Raw genomic sequence first — 14,831 nt, forward strand, 5'->3', positions numbered from 1 at the left:
CCAGTACTCATCACAAGAGGGCTGGACCTTCCCCTACCTTGGCATTTTAGGACAGGGGGAAAGATCCAAAAGAGAGCACCTGAGGTGATGTTGGCAGCGACTGGCAAAAAGAACTGCTAAAGTAAGAGAAAAAAATAACATTTAAAGATGGTAAGTGGGTGAGGATGGGGGTGGACACATTTGGATGCAGCTTAGTTTTCCATCTTGAAGTTCAGAAGCAGAGAAAAATCTGTGGGAGACTAAGTCCCAACTCAGCCATTCAATCTGAGAGATTGGTGAACAAAGTCTGTGAATACAGTCATTGGTAAATATATTTGATATGATTTTAAAAACTGAGAAGTAAAGGTGGAATTAATACCCCTTCCCTCCCCTCATTCTACTAAAAATTAATCCAATCCAACATTTCACAGGTTGAGATATGAGAAATGGTGCTTTCAGGAGAAAAAGGGTTAGGCCAGAATTGCCCATTAAACTTATAATTCATTAGTAATAAGGTAGAATGCTGGTGTTCTGTAATATTTCAATGCTATTAGCAGTTCCTATAAGTGACATAATTTATTACTCAATTATCTTATTTGTATATGCATTGGGAAATTTCTTAACCCAAGTTGAATAAATAGGCTTAGAGTGGGAAAGGAAGGTAAATCATCTTAATTACTAACCTCTCCTTAATATTATTCAGTTGAGTCTATCATTCTTTCAGTTCCTTAAGATGGAGAACTTAATGTAGTAGAGAGTGAAAGTATGGAAATAAAAAAAAATAGTAAGTGCATAATAGTCACTTAGCTCTGACTATGTGCCAGGCACTATTCTAAGTGCTGTATACATCCTCACTGCTCACAGCAACCCTAAAAAGTGTACTATTAATAGTTCCATTTCCTAACGGAGGAACCCAAAGCTCAGAGAATTTAAGTAGCTTTCCTAAGGAAAAAGCAGCTCCAGAGTCACTGCCCGCCCCGAGTGCAAGGCTGCCTCTCTGACCCTGGCCAGGCTAAAAGGCCCTAGGGAACTGGGGACCCCTGGTGCTGTAGCAGATGGGCAGCTCTTTAAAGATGGGTATGGAAGTCACTGGGAGAATTAAATATGATGATGTTTCATAAACAAGGCCACCAGTTCCTGATACCTGGTCAGTGGTCAGTTGAGGTTGACTATCATTATCATTTTTCCTGTTTGCAGAAGCAACTTTTGCTACTTCAAAGTCCTGGGTCCAGTGTCTGGTAATTAGAGGTTTTTCTACTACATCCAATAAGCTTTTATTGAATAACCCAACAAAATTCCTGTGACAACTACTACAATAGCTGCTACTATAAAAGCAGAAGCTATTGTTGAAGCACCAGACACTGTACTAGGAGGTTTACAAAACTGGACCTCATTTTGTCTTAACAACTATTTTATTAGGGAGCTATTATGCCAATTTTACAGATGAGGAAAAGAAATTTAGAGAGGATAAGTAACCTATCCAAGGTGGCACTTATAATTGGTGGCAGAGGCAGGGCTCAAACCAGGTCAAGTATGACTCCAAAGCCCCAGTTCATTCTCATACTACATTGCTCTTCAGGGACTCCATGCATCCTGCTCACCTGGGAACGAAGTCTAAGTCAGTCCACTGGCCATGGAAAGAAACACATCGGTGACTGTGGTAGAAATCCAGGTGTAGAGCGATCATCACTTGCAGGTTTCATTACTTCATTTGGGTTGAAAAAAATCAGTATTAGTATTATAAAGTTTGTCTTCAAAAATCAACATTTATTAACCGCCTGCCATGTTCTTTTTTGGTTGCCATGGGAGAATAAGAAGTATAAAATATGAAGTTTATTATCTAGTTGGGGAAATAGGACCAGCATACTTAAAACAATAATGGACATCTTTAAATCAGTAGCATATCCTCTGCAACATTAAACTGTATTGTAGAGTTTCAGTAATGGAAAAAGTAAATACTGGAACATGAACAGAAAGACCAACTAGTAGAAATATAAGAAGTACAGAAATAACCCCAAACGCTAAGGAGAAATTAGTATATGAGTGGGGGGGGGAGCCCAGAATTTATTTTTAAAAATTGTGTATTTACTCTTACATGTTTAAATTTCAGTCACCTTCAAAGTATTCTCCATTTGATGCAATAAACCTATTGAGATTTTTTTTACCACTGCTCAAAACAGTTTTTGAACTCATTGATTCTGATGCCTTTTAGTGGTTCTACCATTTTTGTTTTACCACTTCCACATTGGCAAAACTTTTCCCATTGAAGACTTTTTTCATCTGGGAAAACAAACAAACAAAAAAAGTCAATCAGGGTGAGAGCAAGTGAATAGAGAATGTGGAACTTGGGGGTCATGCCATTTTTTTATCAAAAACTGCTGAACACTCAGCACAGTGTGGACAGGTGCACTTGTAAATCACCCATCATGAAATGGGCAAATGCATCGAAAGAGCCTTCAAAAAAATTCACTAGTAGTGGATCCAAGATGGTGGAAGACTAAGTAGAAGCTACATTAACCTCTTCCCAGGACCAATATGGAATAACAATAAAATTGTAGAGAAATCATCATATATAACCAACTGAACACTAGCTGGAGAAAGCCTAATAACCATGGAGAGACAAAAGAAACCACTTCACCACATCATGACTGGTAGGGAGCAAAGAGGAAGCATGAGAAGGCTGGCTAGTTTCTCATGGGCAGCAGCTAAAGTTCCACAGCAATATTTCAATGGCCAGGGGGTTCCCATGAGAAGTGTGAGGTCTTAACCCCAAGTTGGGTTCTCCAACCTACAACACCAGAGCCAGAAAGGAACCCAGATAGAATCAAGCTCTGAAAAACAGCAGGGTTTCTGCCTACCAGGGAGAGATGGCTGGAGACACAAAGAGCCTCTTAAAAAGCCAACAGACAAAATTTTGTTTGCAGCAACTTACCCTGAGCTCCAGCAGATAGAGAGCAGAGTGGACTAGAGACACTTAAGGGAGCCTGGGGCTGGTGGCCCTGGGGAGAGAGCTGAAGAAACAGCCATTAGGATCCCTGTGCTGAGTCATTCCCCAAACTGCAGAAGCCATCTCTCTCAGGCAGAGCACTCCTCTCTGAATGACATCCAGCCTGAGAGGAAACAATACCCACTCCCTCAGGAATGCACTGCCTCACCCTGTGGTGCCTACACCAGGCTGCGGATTACAGCTTGATTATATTAACAACTGATTGAATGGTTGGTTATTTTAAGAGCTAAGACAGAAAATACAAAGCAGCAGCAAAAAATGGGAAGACAAAGAAACAGACCTCAAATGAAAAAAACAAGAGAAGAACTAGATGAAATTGAGGCAAGCAATATATCATATAAAGAGTTTAGAGGAATGATTATAAGGATTCTCAACAGCATGAAAAAGGACATAGAAACCATAAAAAAGGACCAGTCAGAAAAAAGAACGCAATATCTGAAATAAATAATACACTGGAAGGAATAAAAAACAGGTTAGATGAAGAAAAGAATCAAGTTGGTGATTTGGAAGACACGGTAGAAAAAAATGCCCAGGCGGAGCAGCAAAAAGGAAAAACAATCTTTAAAAAATGAATAGAGCTTATGAAACATCTTGGAGAACATGAAGCATGGCAACATCCATATCATGGGAATACCAGAAGGAGAAGGGAGGGAGCAAGGGATCAAGAACTTATCTGAAGAAATAATGACCAAAATCTTCCCTAATCCAGTGAAGGAATAAGACACACAAGTCCAGGCAGCTCAGAGAGTCCCAAACAAGTTGGACCCAAAGAGGCCTACATTGAGACACATCATAATTGAAGTGATAAGCCTTAAAGACAAGGAGAGAATCCTAAAAACTGCAAGAGAAAAGCAGTTAGTTACATACAAGGGAGCAAAAATTAGGCTGGCATCTGATTACTCAACAGAACATTTGAGACCAGAAGGGAATGTTTTGAAATATTCAAGGTGATGAAAAGCAAGGATTTAAAACGAAGTCTACTTAACCCAGCAAGGCTATCATTCAAAATCAAAGGATAAATAAGGAGCTTCCCAGGCAAGGAAAAACTAAAGGAGTTTTTTAACACTAAACCAGTACCTCAACAAATGTTAAAGGGCTTGCTTGAAGAAGAAGAAAAAGAAGAAGAAGGAGGAGGAAAAGGAGGGGGAAGGGATGGGAATGGCATGGGGAGGGGGTGGGGGAAGGGGACGACAAGAAGAAGAGGAAAAGAAAAAACAGAGGAAAATAGTCTAACAATAAAATGGCACTAAATATTATCTATCAGTAATCACTTTAAATGTAAATGGCTTAATGCGCCAACCAAAAGACAGAGGGTAGCTGAATGGATAAGAAAACAAGACCCATGTATATGCTACCTCCAAGAGACCCCTCTCAGATCGAAAGATACACACAGACTAAAACTAAAGGGTTAGAAAGAGATATTTCATGCAAATGGAAAAGAAGAAAAGCTGGCGTAGCAGTACTTATATCCAACAAAATAGACTTTAAAATCAAGGCTATAGTAAGAGACAAAAAAGGACACTACATAATGATAAAGGGAATGATATAACAGGAGGATATGACCCTATAAGCATTTACTCACCCAAAATGGGAGCACCCAAATATGTGAAGCAATTCTTTATGGACATAAAGGGGGAGATTGACAGAAATAGTGTCATAGTTGGGAATTTTAACTCCCATGACTTCAATGGGTAGACCTTCCAGACAGAAAATCAGCAAAGAGACAGCAGCCTTAAAAAACACATTGGATCAAATGGATTTCATTGATATCTTCAGAGCATTGCATCCCAAAGCAGCAGAATACACATACTTTTCATGTGCATGTGGAACATTTTCTAGGATAGACCACGTGTTAGGGCACAAAACAAGTCTCAATAAATTTAAGAAGATTGAAAGCATATCAAGCATCTTCTCTGACCACAATGGGAGGAAGCTAGAAATCAATCACAAGAACACTGAAAAACACAAAATTTCTCCGCTAAAAAACAAGTTAATAAACAAGCTAATTAACAAGTTAATAAACAATGAGTGGGTTAACAATGAGCTCAAGGAAGAAGTCAAAAGATACCTTGAAACAAATGAAAATGAGGACACAACAATCCAAAATCTGTGGGGCACTGGGAAAGCAATCCTAAGTGGGGGGTGGGGAGGCGGCCAACAAGAAAAAACTCAAATAAAAGCTCTAACATCACACTTAAAGGAACTTGAAAAAGAACAATGAATAAAGCCCAAAGTGAGTAGAAGGAAGGAAATAATAAAGATTAGAGCAGAAATAAACAAAATACAGTCTAAAAAATGATACAGAATATCAATGAATCCAAAAGCTTGTTCTTTGACGAGATAAACAAGATTGACAAACTTTTAACCAGATTCATCAAGAAAAAAAGAGAGAAGACCCACATAAGTAAAGTCAGAAATAAAGAGGAGACGTAACAACTGACACCAAAAATATAAAGGATTGTAAGAAAATATAATGAACAACTATATGCCAACAAACTGGACAACCTGGACAAAATGAATAAATTCTTAGAAATGTACAGACTTCCAGAGATAAATCAAGAAGAATCAGAGAATCTGAATACACAGATTACACTTAGTGAAATTAAAGCAGAAATTTAAAACAAAACAAAACAACTCCCAACCAACAAAAGCCCTGGACTGGATGGCTTCACAGGTGAATATTACCAAACATTCCGAGAAGTGATACCTCTCCTTCTCAAACTATTCCAGAATATTTAAAGGAGGTCTGCCTCCCAAACTCATTTTATGAGTCCAGTATTATCCTAATTCCAAAACTGGATAAAGACGCTGCAAAGAAAGAAAATTATAAGCCAATGTCCCTGAAGAACATTCATTCTAAAATCTTCAACAAAATACTAGCAAACCAAATACAGCAGTGCACCAAAGAGATCATACACCATGATCGAGTGGGATTTATTCCATGAATGCAAAGTTGGCACAACATTCTCAAATCAACAAATGTGGTTCATCATATAAACAAAATGAAGGATAAAAACCACATGACCATACCAATAGATGCAGAAAAAGCATTTGAATAAAATCCGGCACAAATTTAGGATAAAAATGCTCAGCAAAGTGGGAGCATAGGGAACATACCTAAATATAATAAAGGCCTTATATAACAAACCCACTGCCAGTATTATATTCAATGGGCAAAAACTACAAGCAAATCAGTTGCATTTTCTGTTCTATGCCAATAACAAACTAACAGAAAGGGAAATTAAGAAAACAATTCCATTCATGATCACTTCAAAAAGAATAAAATACACAGGAATAAGCCTAACCCGGAATGTAGAAGACTTGTACTAGAATATTATAAGACAATGAAGAAAGAAATTGAAGAAAATACAAATAAGTGGAAGCACATTCTGGGTTTGTGGATAGGAAGTAGTAACATCATTAAAATGTCCATACTATCCAAAGCAATCCATAGGTTCAACACATTTCTTATCAATGTTCCAATGACTTATTTCCCAGAACTAGAACAAATATTTCAAAAATTTATATGGAAACACAAAGAGTCCCACATAACAACAGTGATCCTGAGAAAGAAGAACAAAGTTTGAGAAATCACACTACTTAATATCAAACTACACTATAAGGCCATAGTGATCAAAACAACCTGGCACTGACATAATAACAGACACACAGATCAATGGAACAGAATAAGGAGCCCAGAAATAAAGCCATATTTTTATAGTCAATTATATTCAACAGAGGAAGCAAGGACATACGATGCGCAGAAGATAGGTTTTTCAATAAATAGTGTTGGGAAAATTGGACAGATCCATGCAGAAAAATGAAACTAGACTACCTTCCTACACCATACACAATAAATCAAAATGGATCAAAGACTTAAATGTTAGACCTGAAATCATAAAAATCATAGAAGAAAACATAGACAGCAAAATCTTGGACATTGTTGTAGCAATATTTTATTTGATATATCTCCCCAGGCATGGAAGGCAAAAGAAAATATAAACAAATATGACTTCATTAAACTGAAAAGCTATTTGCACAGGAAGAGAAATCATGAATAAAATAAAAAGACAACCCACAGGATGGGAAAAACATGTTTGCTGATACATCTGATAAGGGGTTAATATCCAAAATTTATAAAGAACTTACAAAACTCAACATCAACAAAACACCCAATTAAAAAATTGGCAAAGGGCCTGAATAGACACTTCTCCAAAGAGGTAACACAAAGCGCAAATAGATATATGAAAAGATCCTAAGCATCACTAATCATCAGAGAAATGCAAATTAAAACCACTATGAGATACCATCTCATACCTGTCAGAATGGCCGTCGTCCATAAATCAACAAATGACAAGCGGTGGCGAGGATGTTGAGAAAGGGAGACCCTTTTCCACTGTTGGTGGGAATGCAGGTTTGTTCAGCCACTGTGGAAAGCAGTGTGGAGATACCTCAAAAAATTAAAAATGGATCTGCCTTTTGACCCAGCCATCCTATTTCTGGGAATATATCTGAAGGAACTCAAAACATTAATGTTCTTTAAAGAACATAAGCACCCCTATGTTCATCGCAGCGTTATTAACCATCACCAAGATATGGAAGCAGCCCAAATGTCCATCAGTAGATAAGTGGATAAAACAACTAGGGGCATTTACACAATGGAATACTACTTAGCTATAAAAAAAGAAGAAAATTTTATCCTTTGCAACAGTATGGAAGGACCTGGAGAACATTAAGTGAAATAAGCCAATCAGCGATAGACAAATACCATACGATTTCACTCTTATCTGGAATCTAATGAACAAAGTGAACTAACAAGGAAAATGGGGACAGACTCCTAGATGGAGAGTAGGCTGACAGATAGAGGGGGTGGCATGAGAGGGTGGAGGGACTGAGGAAAAAGGCAAAAGGACTCATGAACATGGACAACAATGTGGTGATTGCTGAGAGGACAGGTGCATCAGGGGACTAAATGGTATTGGAAAAAAATACAAGATTAAATTTAAGAAATTTACTGAAGCCAAATACAGCCTCTCACAACAATGCCAGGAAGTGCACTGATGGAGATGGGTCCCTAGAACACTCACTCGGCAGGCGAAGCCTGTACTACAAGGGGCCCGCCCTCCAGAAGATAATTCCAGTGTTTTGGGTCTCCCCTCATATGGTAAAGTGGCTTCCAAATCACTCGTGAAAAACAGCTAAATTTCTACTTCACTCCTCACTCCAAAATAAAATCCAGAAAGAACCTAGATTGAACAAAAAAAAAATTTTTTTTATGTTATAAAAGTACTAGAAAAAAAAAACTAAGAAGTTTTTGGTTGCTTGATTTTTGTTTGGTTTGGGTTGGCAATCTTCCCTTTCTAAGGAAAATATCCAAAGCCATACAGAAAGCCTGGTAAGTTTGACTACTTTAAAACTTTAAATTTCTACATGGCAAAAACATAAGAAAAACAATCAAACAAATTCTTCAACTAAAGCAAAGTCAAAAGACAAATGAAAAATATTTCATAACAAATGACAGACCAATGTCTGTTTTTAATTTATAAAGACATTTTGCAATTTAGTAAGACAAAATGTGCAAAGGACATCACAAGGCAGTTAACAGAAAAAGGACATACAAATGGATTATAAACAAATGAAAAGATGATGAACCTCAAAGACTGTGAACTGAATAAGGATATAGCAGATAAGCATTTTTTGTTATGGTAAGATATACATAACGTAACTTACTATTTGAACCATTTTTAAGTGTTCAGTTCAGTGGTACCATCAGTGGCATCATCCACTGAACTGTGGAGGTTCCCGCACGCTGGGCGCCCGCCGCCGCCACCCGTCCCCAGAGTCTCCATCTTGAGAAACCGGAACTCCACGCCTAGCAAACAACAGTGCTTCATCCCCAACACCCCGTGACCACTGTTCTAATTTCTGTCTGTATGAACTTGTCCACGTTAGATACTTCATGTAAGTGGAATTATATAGTATTTGTCTTTTTATGGGTGGCTTATTTCACTGAACATAATGTCCTCAAAGTGCATCCATGTTGTAGTATATTGCAGGGTATCCTTCCTTTTTTAAAGCTGAATAATATTCTATTGCATGTAAATACCACATTTTGCTTATCCATTCATTCATCAATGGATACTAGGGCTGCTTCTACATTTTAGCTATTGTGAATGATGCTGCTATGAACATGGCTGGGTAAATATCTGTCTATTTTTCAAATGTTTTGAGTATATACCTAGACATGGAATTATTGGATCGAGGAACTGCCTTAGTGTTTTCCATAGCAGCTGAATCATTTTACTTTTCATCAATGGTGAACAAGGGTTCTAATTTCTTCACATCCTTGCCATTTCCTTGCTTTTTGATAGTTTCCATTCTAATGGGTATAAGGCCTTGTTGTAGTTTTGATTTGCATTTTTCTGATCATTAGTAATATGGAGCATATTTTCCTGTGCTTATTGGTCATTCATATATCTTCTTTGAAGAAATGTCTATTCAAGTCCTTTGCCCATTCTTAAATCAGACTGTTTGTTTTTTTATTGTTGAGCCTTAGGGGTTCTTTATATATTCTGGATTATAATCCCTTATAGTGGCAGCATTTAACTATGGGGGACTCTGGCCCACGAAGTTCCCTGATTTGCCGCAAATGAAGAAATGAGTCGTTTCAGACACCATTTGCCTGTCAAGGAAAGGGGAAGGTGATTCTCTCTAAAGGAGAATGTCCCAAGCCCCTGTGCTCAATGGCTTTTATTGAGAGGGTTACAAGTGGGGGACAGGTAGCAAGAATGTATAGGTAATCTAATTACATAAGTAATTTAAGTTTACAGAGAGAATAGGTAATGTTTAAAGAAGACAATGGCAGGAACACATAGAATTGCTTGGGTCTGAGATGAGCCAACATTATGGCACCAGGTGGGATTTGGATCAGGGTCCCACGAGTTCGGTAAATTTCTTTCCCAGCCTTGAGCTGATTATCTGGTATAAGATTAACAGAGCTTGAGGGAGAAACAAAGCATGCTTAAGGAGTGTAATTTACTTCTAGACCTGACTTCCCTCAGAGGCCCTTGGTGTTACTATTGGGTCCAGCCTATCAACCGCATTACCAGTGTTCTAGCCAAGTCTTACGGGTCCTGCCCCAGGCCCCAGCTTGCACAGGACTACAGTCCCCGATACCACTCAAAGTGGCCCCCTACAGTTAACCTTTCATATTTCCAAGAATCAGAAAGTTTGATGATAGAGTTGCATGTATCAAGAATTTTAATTTGACCCAGTAATTCCTTTAAGGAATTTATTGTACAAATTCACTTATTAATGAGGGCAAAGATACGTACAGGGATGTTCACTGTAGCATCATCATAAGCACATAAAATATATCACATAGCAGTGCAAAAACAATAATTCAAGGCTAAATGGTATTGAGTAGAAATTTTCACAGGTTAGTAGGTGTGCTTTTTATATATATCCATTAAAATAAATTTCTATAAACCTTTTAAGCAAAACTGCCTTTCGCAATCAGCTGACGGTTACTGAACTCTCATCCGCTAAGCACACAGACTCACTTAATCCTTCCCAGCATGTCAGGAGCTGGGTGTTGTGGGCACCTGCATTTGACAAATTAAGGAGCTGAGACTCAGAGAAGCTAAGTAACTGGCTGTGGTCTCTTACATCTGGCTTCAGAGCCCACGCTCCTCGCCAGACCCTAACTGCTTTTCATAAGCATGTGCATGCATTTGAATCCCATAGAACATAGTTGACATGGGTCTGTCTACACACCCTCAGACACACACACACACACACACACACACACACACACACACACAGAGGACACATTGCCTTCTGGGAAATCAAGGGGCTCAGAGGGCTACCATTCATACACTACTGGCTAGAAAAAGGTTTTGTGGGAGTTCTGAGATGAAGGTAAGTTGTTAACATTAGTATAAGGGTGGGACCTTCATGAATAAGTTGGGACTCCACCTGGGACTTGAAGACTGGGGAGTCTGAATAGGCTGAGACGATGAAGAAAGGCATGAATAAGGGAGAACAATGTGAGTGAGGACCTACAGTCAGGAGTGAATGTGAGTGCCTAGCTGAAGCCAAGACACATATTGGGAGGTGGCTTAAGGTAGCAGGTTAGAGGACCTCAAAACAGGCTAAAGACAGGACAAAGATCATGTGAGGAACCTCCAGTTCCCCTCATCTGCTCTTTGGTCCATGATTTAAGCAATAATAACTCAGAGGCTCTCCATAAGCAGAGAGGGAGGTAATCGGGACAGGTGGTAAAGCTTGCTCTGCCCCCGCCCCCATCACACACACCTCCCCCCACCGCCCCCTGGCGGCTGAGCGTGGCCTCAGGAGACTGCTTACAGTTCTTGCGACTGAACGAGTTTTGACTTGTCTCCTGTTCCAGCCGTCACCTGTCCTCCAAACAGCCATTACGAGAGCTGCGTGAGTGTCTGCCAGCCTCGCTGTGCTGCCATCCGCCTGAAGAGTGACTGCAACCACTACTGTGTGGAGGGCTGCCAGTGTGACACAGGCTACGTCCTCAACGGCAAGAGCTGCATCCTGCCCCACAGCTGCGGCTGCTACTCAGATGGCAAATATTACGAGGTAGGTAGGGGAGCTCAGCCCTGCCTGTTCCTCCTTGCCAGTCACCAGAGTCCTCTCCCACTCCAAGAGGCTGACCACACTGGACCAATTTTCCCACTTTATGAGGAAGCTAAGGGCGCTTACTTGCAGGGAGGTGGAAGGACACAGAGGTTCAGAGCAGGCCCCCAGAAGCTCCGGCTCACTGAGCGCTGGACTTGGAAATGCAGGTGGGCCTCTCGTTCCTCGTTCCTCTGCCGCGCAGCAAGGTCTGCAGCACCCCGCCTGCCCTTCTGCCCTTCTCCCCACATTTGTCTCTCTCGGCCGTGCCTGTGTCTAAGCCCTTCGTATTACCTTTCCTGTCGGTCTTAGCTTGAAAGCCTCTGCCATGGCTCTTTTTTTGGGAACAGGGTAGCTGTGAATCTGACATTTGTAGCTGCCTAAGCTGAGGACATTTTTAAACGGGAAATACGAGCTTGAGGCTTGGGGGCTATTGAAGCTCTGTGGGAGCAAGTGAAAACGTGAGCCATCTGTCACTCTGGTACTGTCCCCAGAGGTTTCTATATGGACTGCTTAACGCTATGCTCCCACAACCTGCCCTATGCTTCTCTGTATATAGTGGCTTAAATATCGAGCTGATGAAGATGTCCTTCGTAGATATCACTTCGTAAAACATATTAGCTCACTAAATTGATTTTGCACTTTATAAATTTTATTTATTTATTCATCCATTCATTCATTCACTTTGACTTTAAATACTTTTTTATTTTTCAATTACAGTTGACATACACTATTATATTAATTTTGGGTTTACAACCCCCTGATCAGATATTATATAGCTCACTAACTCATCATCCCAATAAATCTCGTACCCGTCTGACACCACGCACAGTTATTACAATATTAGTGACTATACTCCCTATGCTGCACTTTACATCCTGTGAATATTCTGTAACTACCAATTTGTACTTCTTTATCGCTTAACCCTTTTCATCCATCCACCCATGCGCCCTGCCATTTGGCAACCAAAGATTTTGATATCTTTATATTTCTGTGTCTGTTTCTGTTCTGCTTGTTCACTTATTATGTTTTTGTAGGTTCACTTGTTGGTAGATATGTATTTATTGCCATTTTATTATTCATATTTTTATCTTCTTTTTCTTCTTCCTCTTAAAAAAACACTTTAAAATTTCCTGTAGCACTGGTTAGCTTTTTATTGTCTAGGAAGTCCTTTATCTGTCCTTTGATTCTGAATGATAGCTTTGCTGGGTAGAGTAGTCTTGGTTGTAAGTACTTGCTTTTCCTCACTGAATATTTCTTGCCACTCCCTTCTGGCCCACAAGCTTTCTGTTGAGAAATCAGCTGACAGTCTTATGGGAACCCTCTTGTGGATAACTAATTCTTTGTCCTTAACATATGGCAGTATAATTAAGATGTGTCTTGGTGTGGGCCTCTTTGAGTTCATCTTGTTTGGGATTCTTTGTGCTTCCTGGACGTGTATGTTTATTTCTTACACCAGGTGAGGGGAGTTTTCAGTCATTCTTTTTTTCGCAAAGGTTTTCCATTTCTTGCTCTCCCTCTTCCCCTTCCCACCCTCCTATGACTTGAATGTTGGTGTGCCTGAAGTTGTCCCAGGGGCTCCTTAAACTATCTTCATTTTTGGGGGATTTTTTTTCTTTCTACTGTTCTTACTGGGTGTTTTCTGCTTCTTTGTCTTCCAAATCTCTGATTGGATACTCTGCTTTGTCTACTCTACTGTTGATTCTCTGTAATGCATTCTTCATTTCTGACTGGTACATTTTATGTTTCCTATCTCTTTTTTGAGGTTATCACTAAGTTTATGTACTCTTCCCCTCAGTTCATTAAACATCCTTATAACCAGTGAACCTAGTAGATTGGTTGTTTTCATTTTGTTGAGTTCTTTTCTTTTTTCTTCTGGTCTTTCATGTGAGACAGTTACTTTGTCTCCTTGTTCTGGCTGCCTCCCTTGTTTGTTCCTATGTATTACATAGATCTACTACGTCTTCAGTCTTGGTAGAATAGCCTTATGTAATAGGAGTCTTTTAGGATATAGTGGCAGAGCCTCTCTGATCACACAAGCAGGGAACTCCAGGTGCACCCCTCCCCGTGGGCTGTGTACACTTTCCTGTTGTAGTTGAGTCTTGATTGCTGTTGGCATGTCCCACGAGTGATGTACCCCCAGGTCAATTGGCTGCCAGGACTGGCTGTGACCATTGGCCATCTTGGAGGATCAGCTGTGCAGAGGTCCACTCCCAGAGCAGGACATGGCTCTAGTGTACTCTGAGTGTGTCCATTGAGTGTGTCTTTTGTGGAGGTGGTTAGGTGGTGGTGCTTCAACATCATTTAAAGCTTCCCACTGGGTGTGCTGGCTCTGGAGCCTCCTGGGAAGTATAGGCCAGGGTCAGACACCACCTGTGCTCTGCCCAGAGCCAATCAGCATGAACAACAGAGTGATCTGTAGATGGCTGCTACTTGTGCTGGGCTTGGAGGTTCCCGGAAGATGTCAAACTATGAACCACGGCTGGGCCAGCTACTGCTAGTGCTGGGACTGGGACCACTTACCAAGCGATACATGGCATGTGAGGTTAGATGCTGCTTGTTTGAAAGAATTTAGGAAAGTGTGAAGCAAGAGCCAAAGCAAACCATTCATATGGAAAAGCCACTGGAAACAGCTTGGGTGGGCCTGCAAGTTAGGTGGGACGGGATCTCAGGGAACCACCAGGGAAGGACGAACAGTGTTAGCCAGTTGATGGAGACTCACATAAGACACCTGCCTGCTGACTCTGTTGGGGGAGGGTTCAGCATAGGAACAGTGGCCTCTACTAACACCTCTGTTTAGGAGAAAGCTGTCCCTCCAACTCTTGCCCTGATGCCAGAAAATTCCATTACTACCCATATGTCCCTGGCACTTTCTGCGCTGCTACCCCAGTGCTGGAGCTCAGGGAGTGCGTCTTAATAAGTTTCTGTGTGGGCCCTTTAAGAGGAACTGCCTGGGACTCCAGAGCCCTCTGTTTCACTCAGCCACCATCTCCACAGGTTTTAACACCCAGAAGTTACAGAGACTTCTCTTCCTGGCACTACAACCCAAGGGGTGGGTGGCCTGGGGTGGAGCTGGGACTCCTCACTTTTGTGGTGGTACCTTGGAGCTGAGGTAGCCCTCCCGATTCTTATCTGCCACACTTGGGTGGGGGACCAGCCCATTCTGCCTCCTCATCCATCCTACCAGTCTCGCTGTGGC

General features: G+C 40.6%; 1 protein-coding gene across 1 annotated transcript in view; it reads left to right on the forward strand.

Annotated features, from left to right (window-relative positions):
* Positions 1 to 14,831, forward strand: part of TECTA (tectorin alpha) — a 101,758-nt gene that overhangs the window by 54,175 nt on the left and 32,752 nt on the right. The window contains exon 12 of the mRNA XM_054587588.1: positions 11,397 to 11,596. Within this exon, the coding sequence (XP_054443563.1) occupies positions 11,397 to 11,596 (200 nt within the window). The remainder of the gene's footprint in view (positions 1 to 11,396; positions 11,597 to 14,831) is intronic.

This window comes from Pteronotus mesoamericanus, unplaced genomic scaffold (assembly GCF_021234165.1).
Source record: "Pteronotus mesoamericanus isolate MK-2021 breed Mesoamerican mustached bat unplaced genomic scaffold, CSHL_Meso_final contig_123, whole genome shotgun sequence".
Taxonomy (NCBI): domain Eukaryota; kingdom Metazoa; phylum Chordata; class Mammalia; order Chiroptera; family Mormoopidae; genus Pteronotus; species Pteronotus mesoamericanus.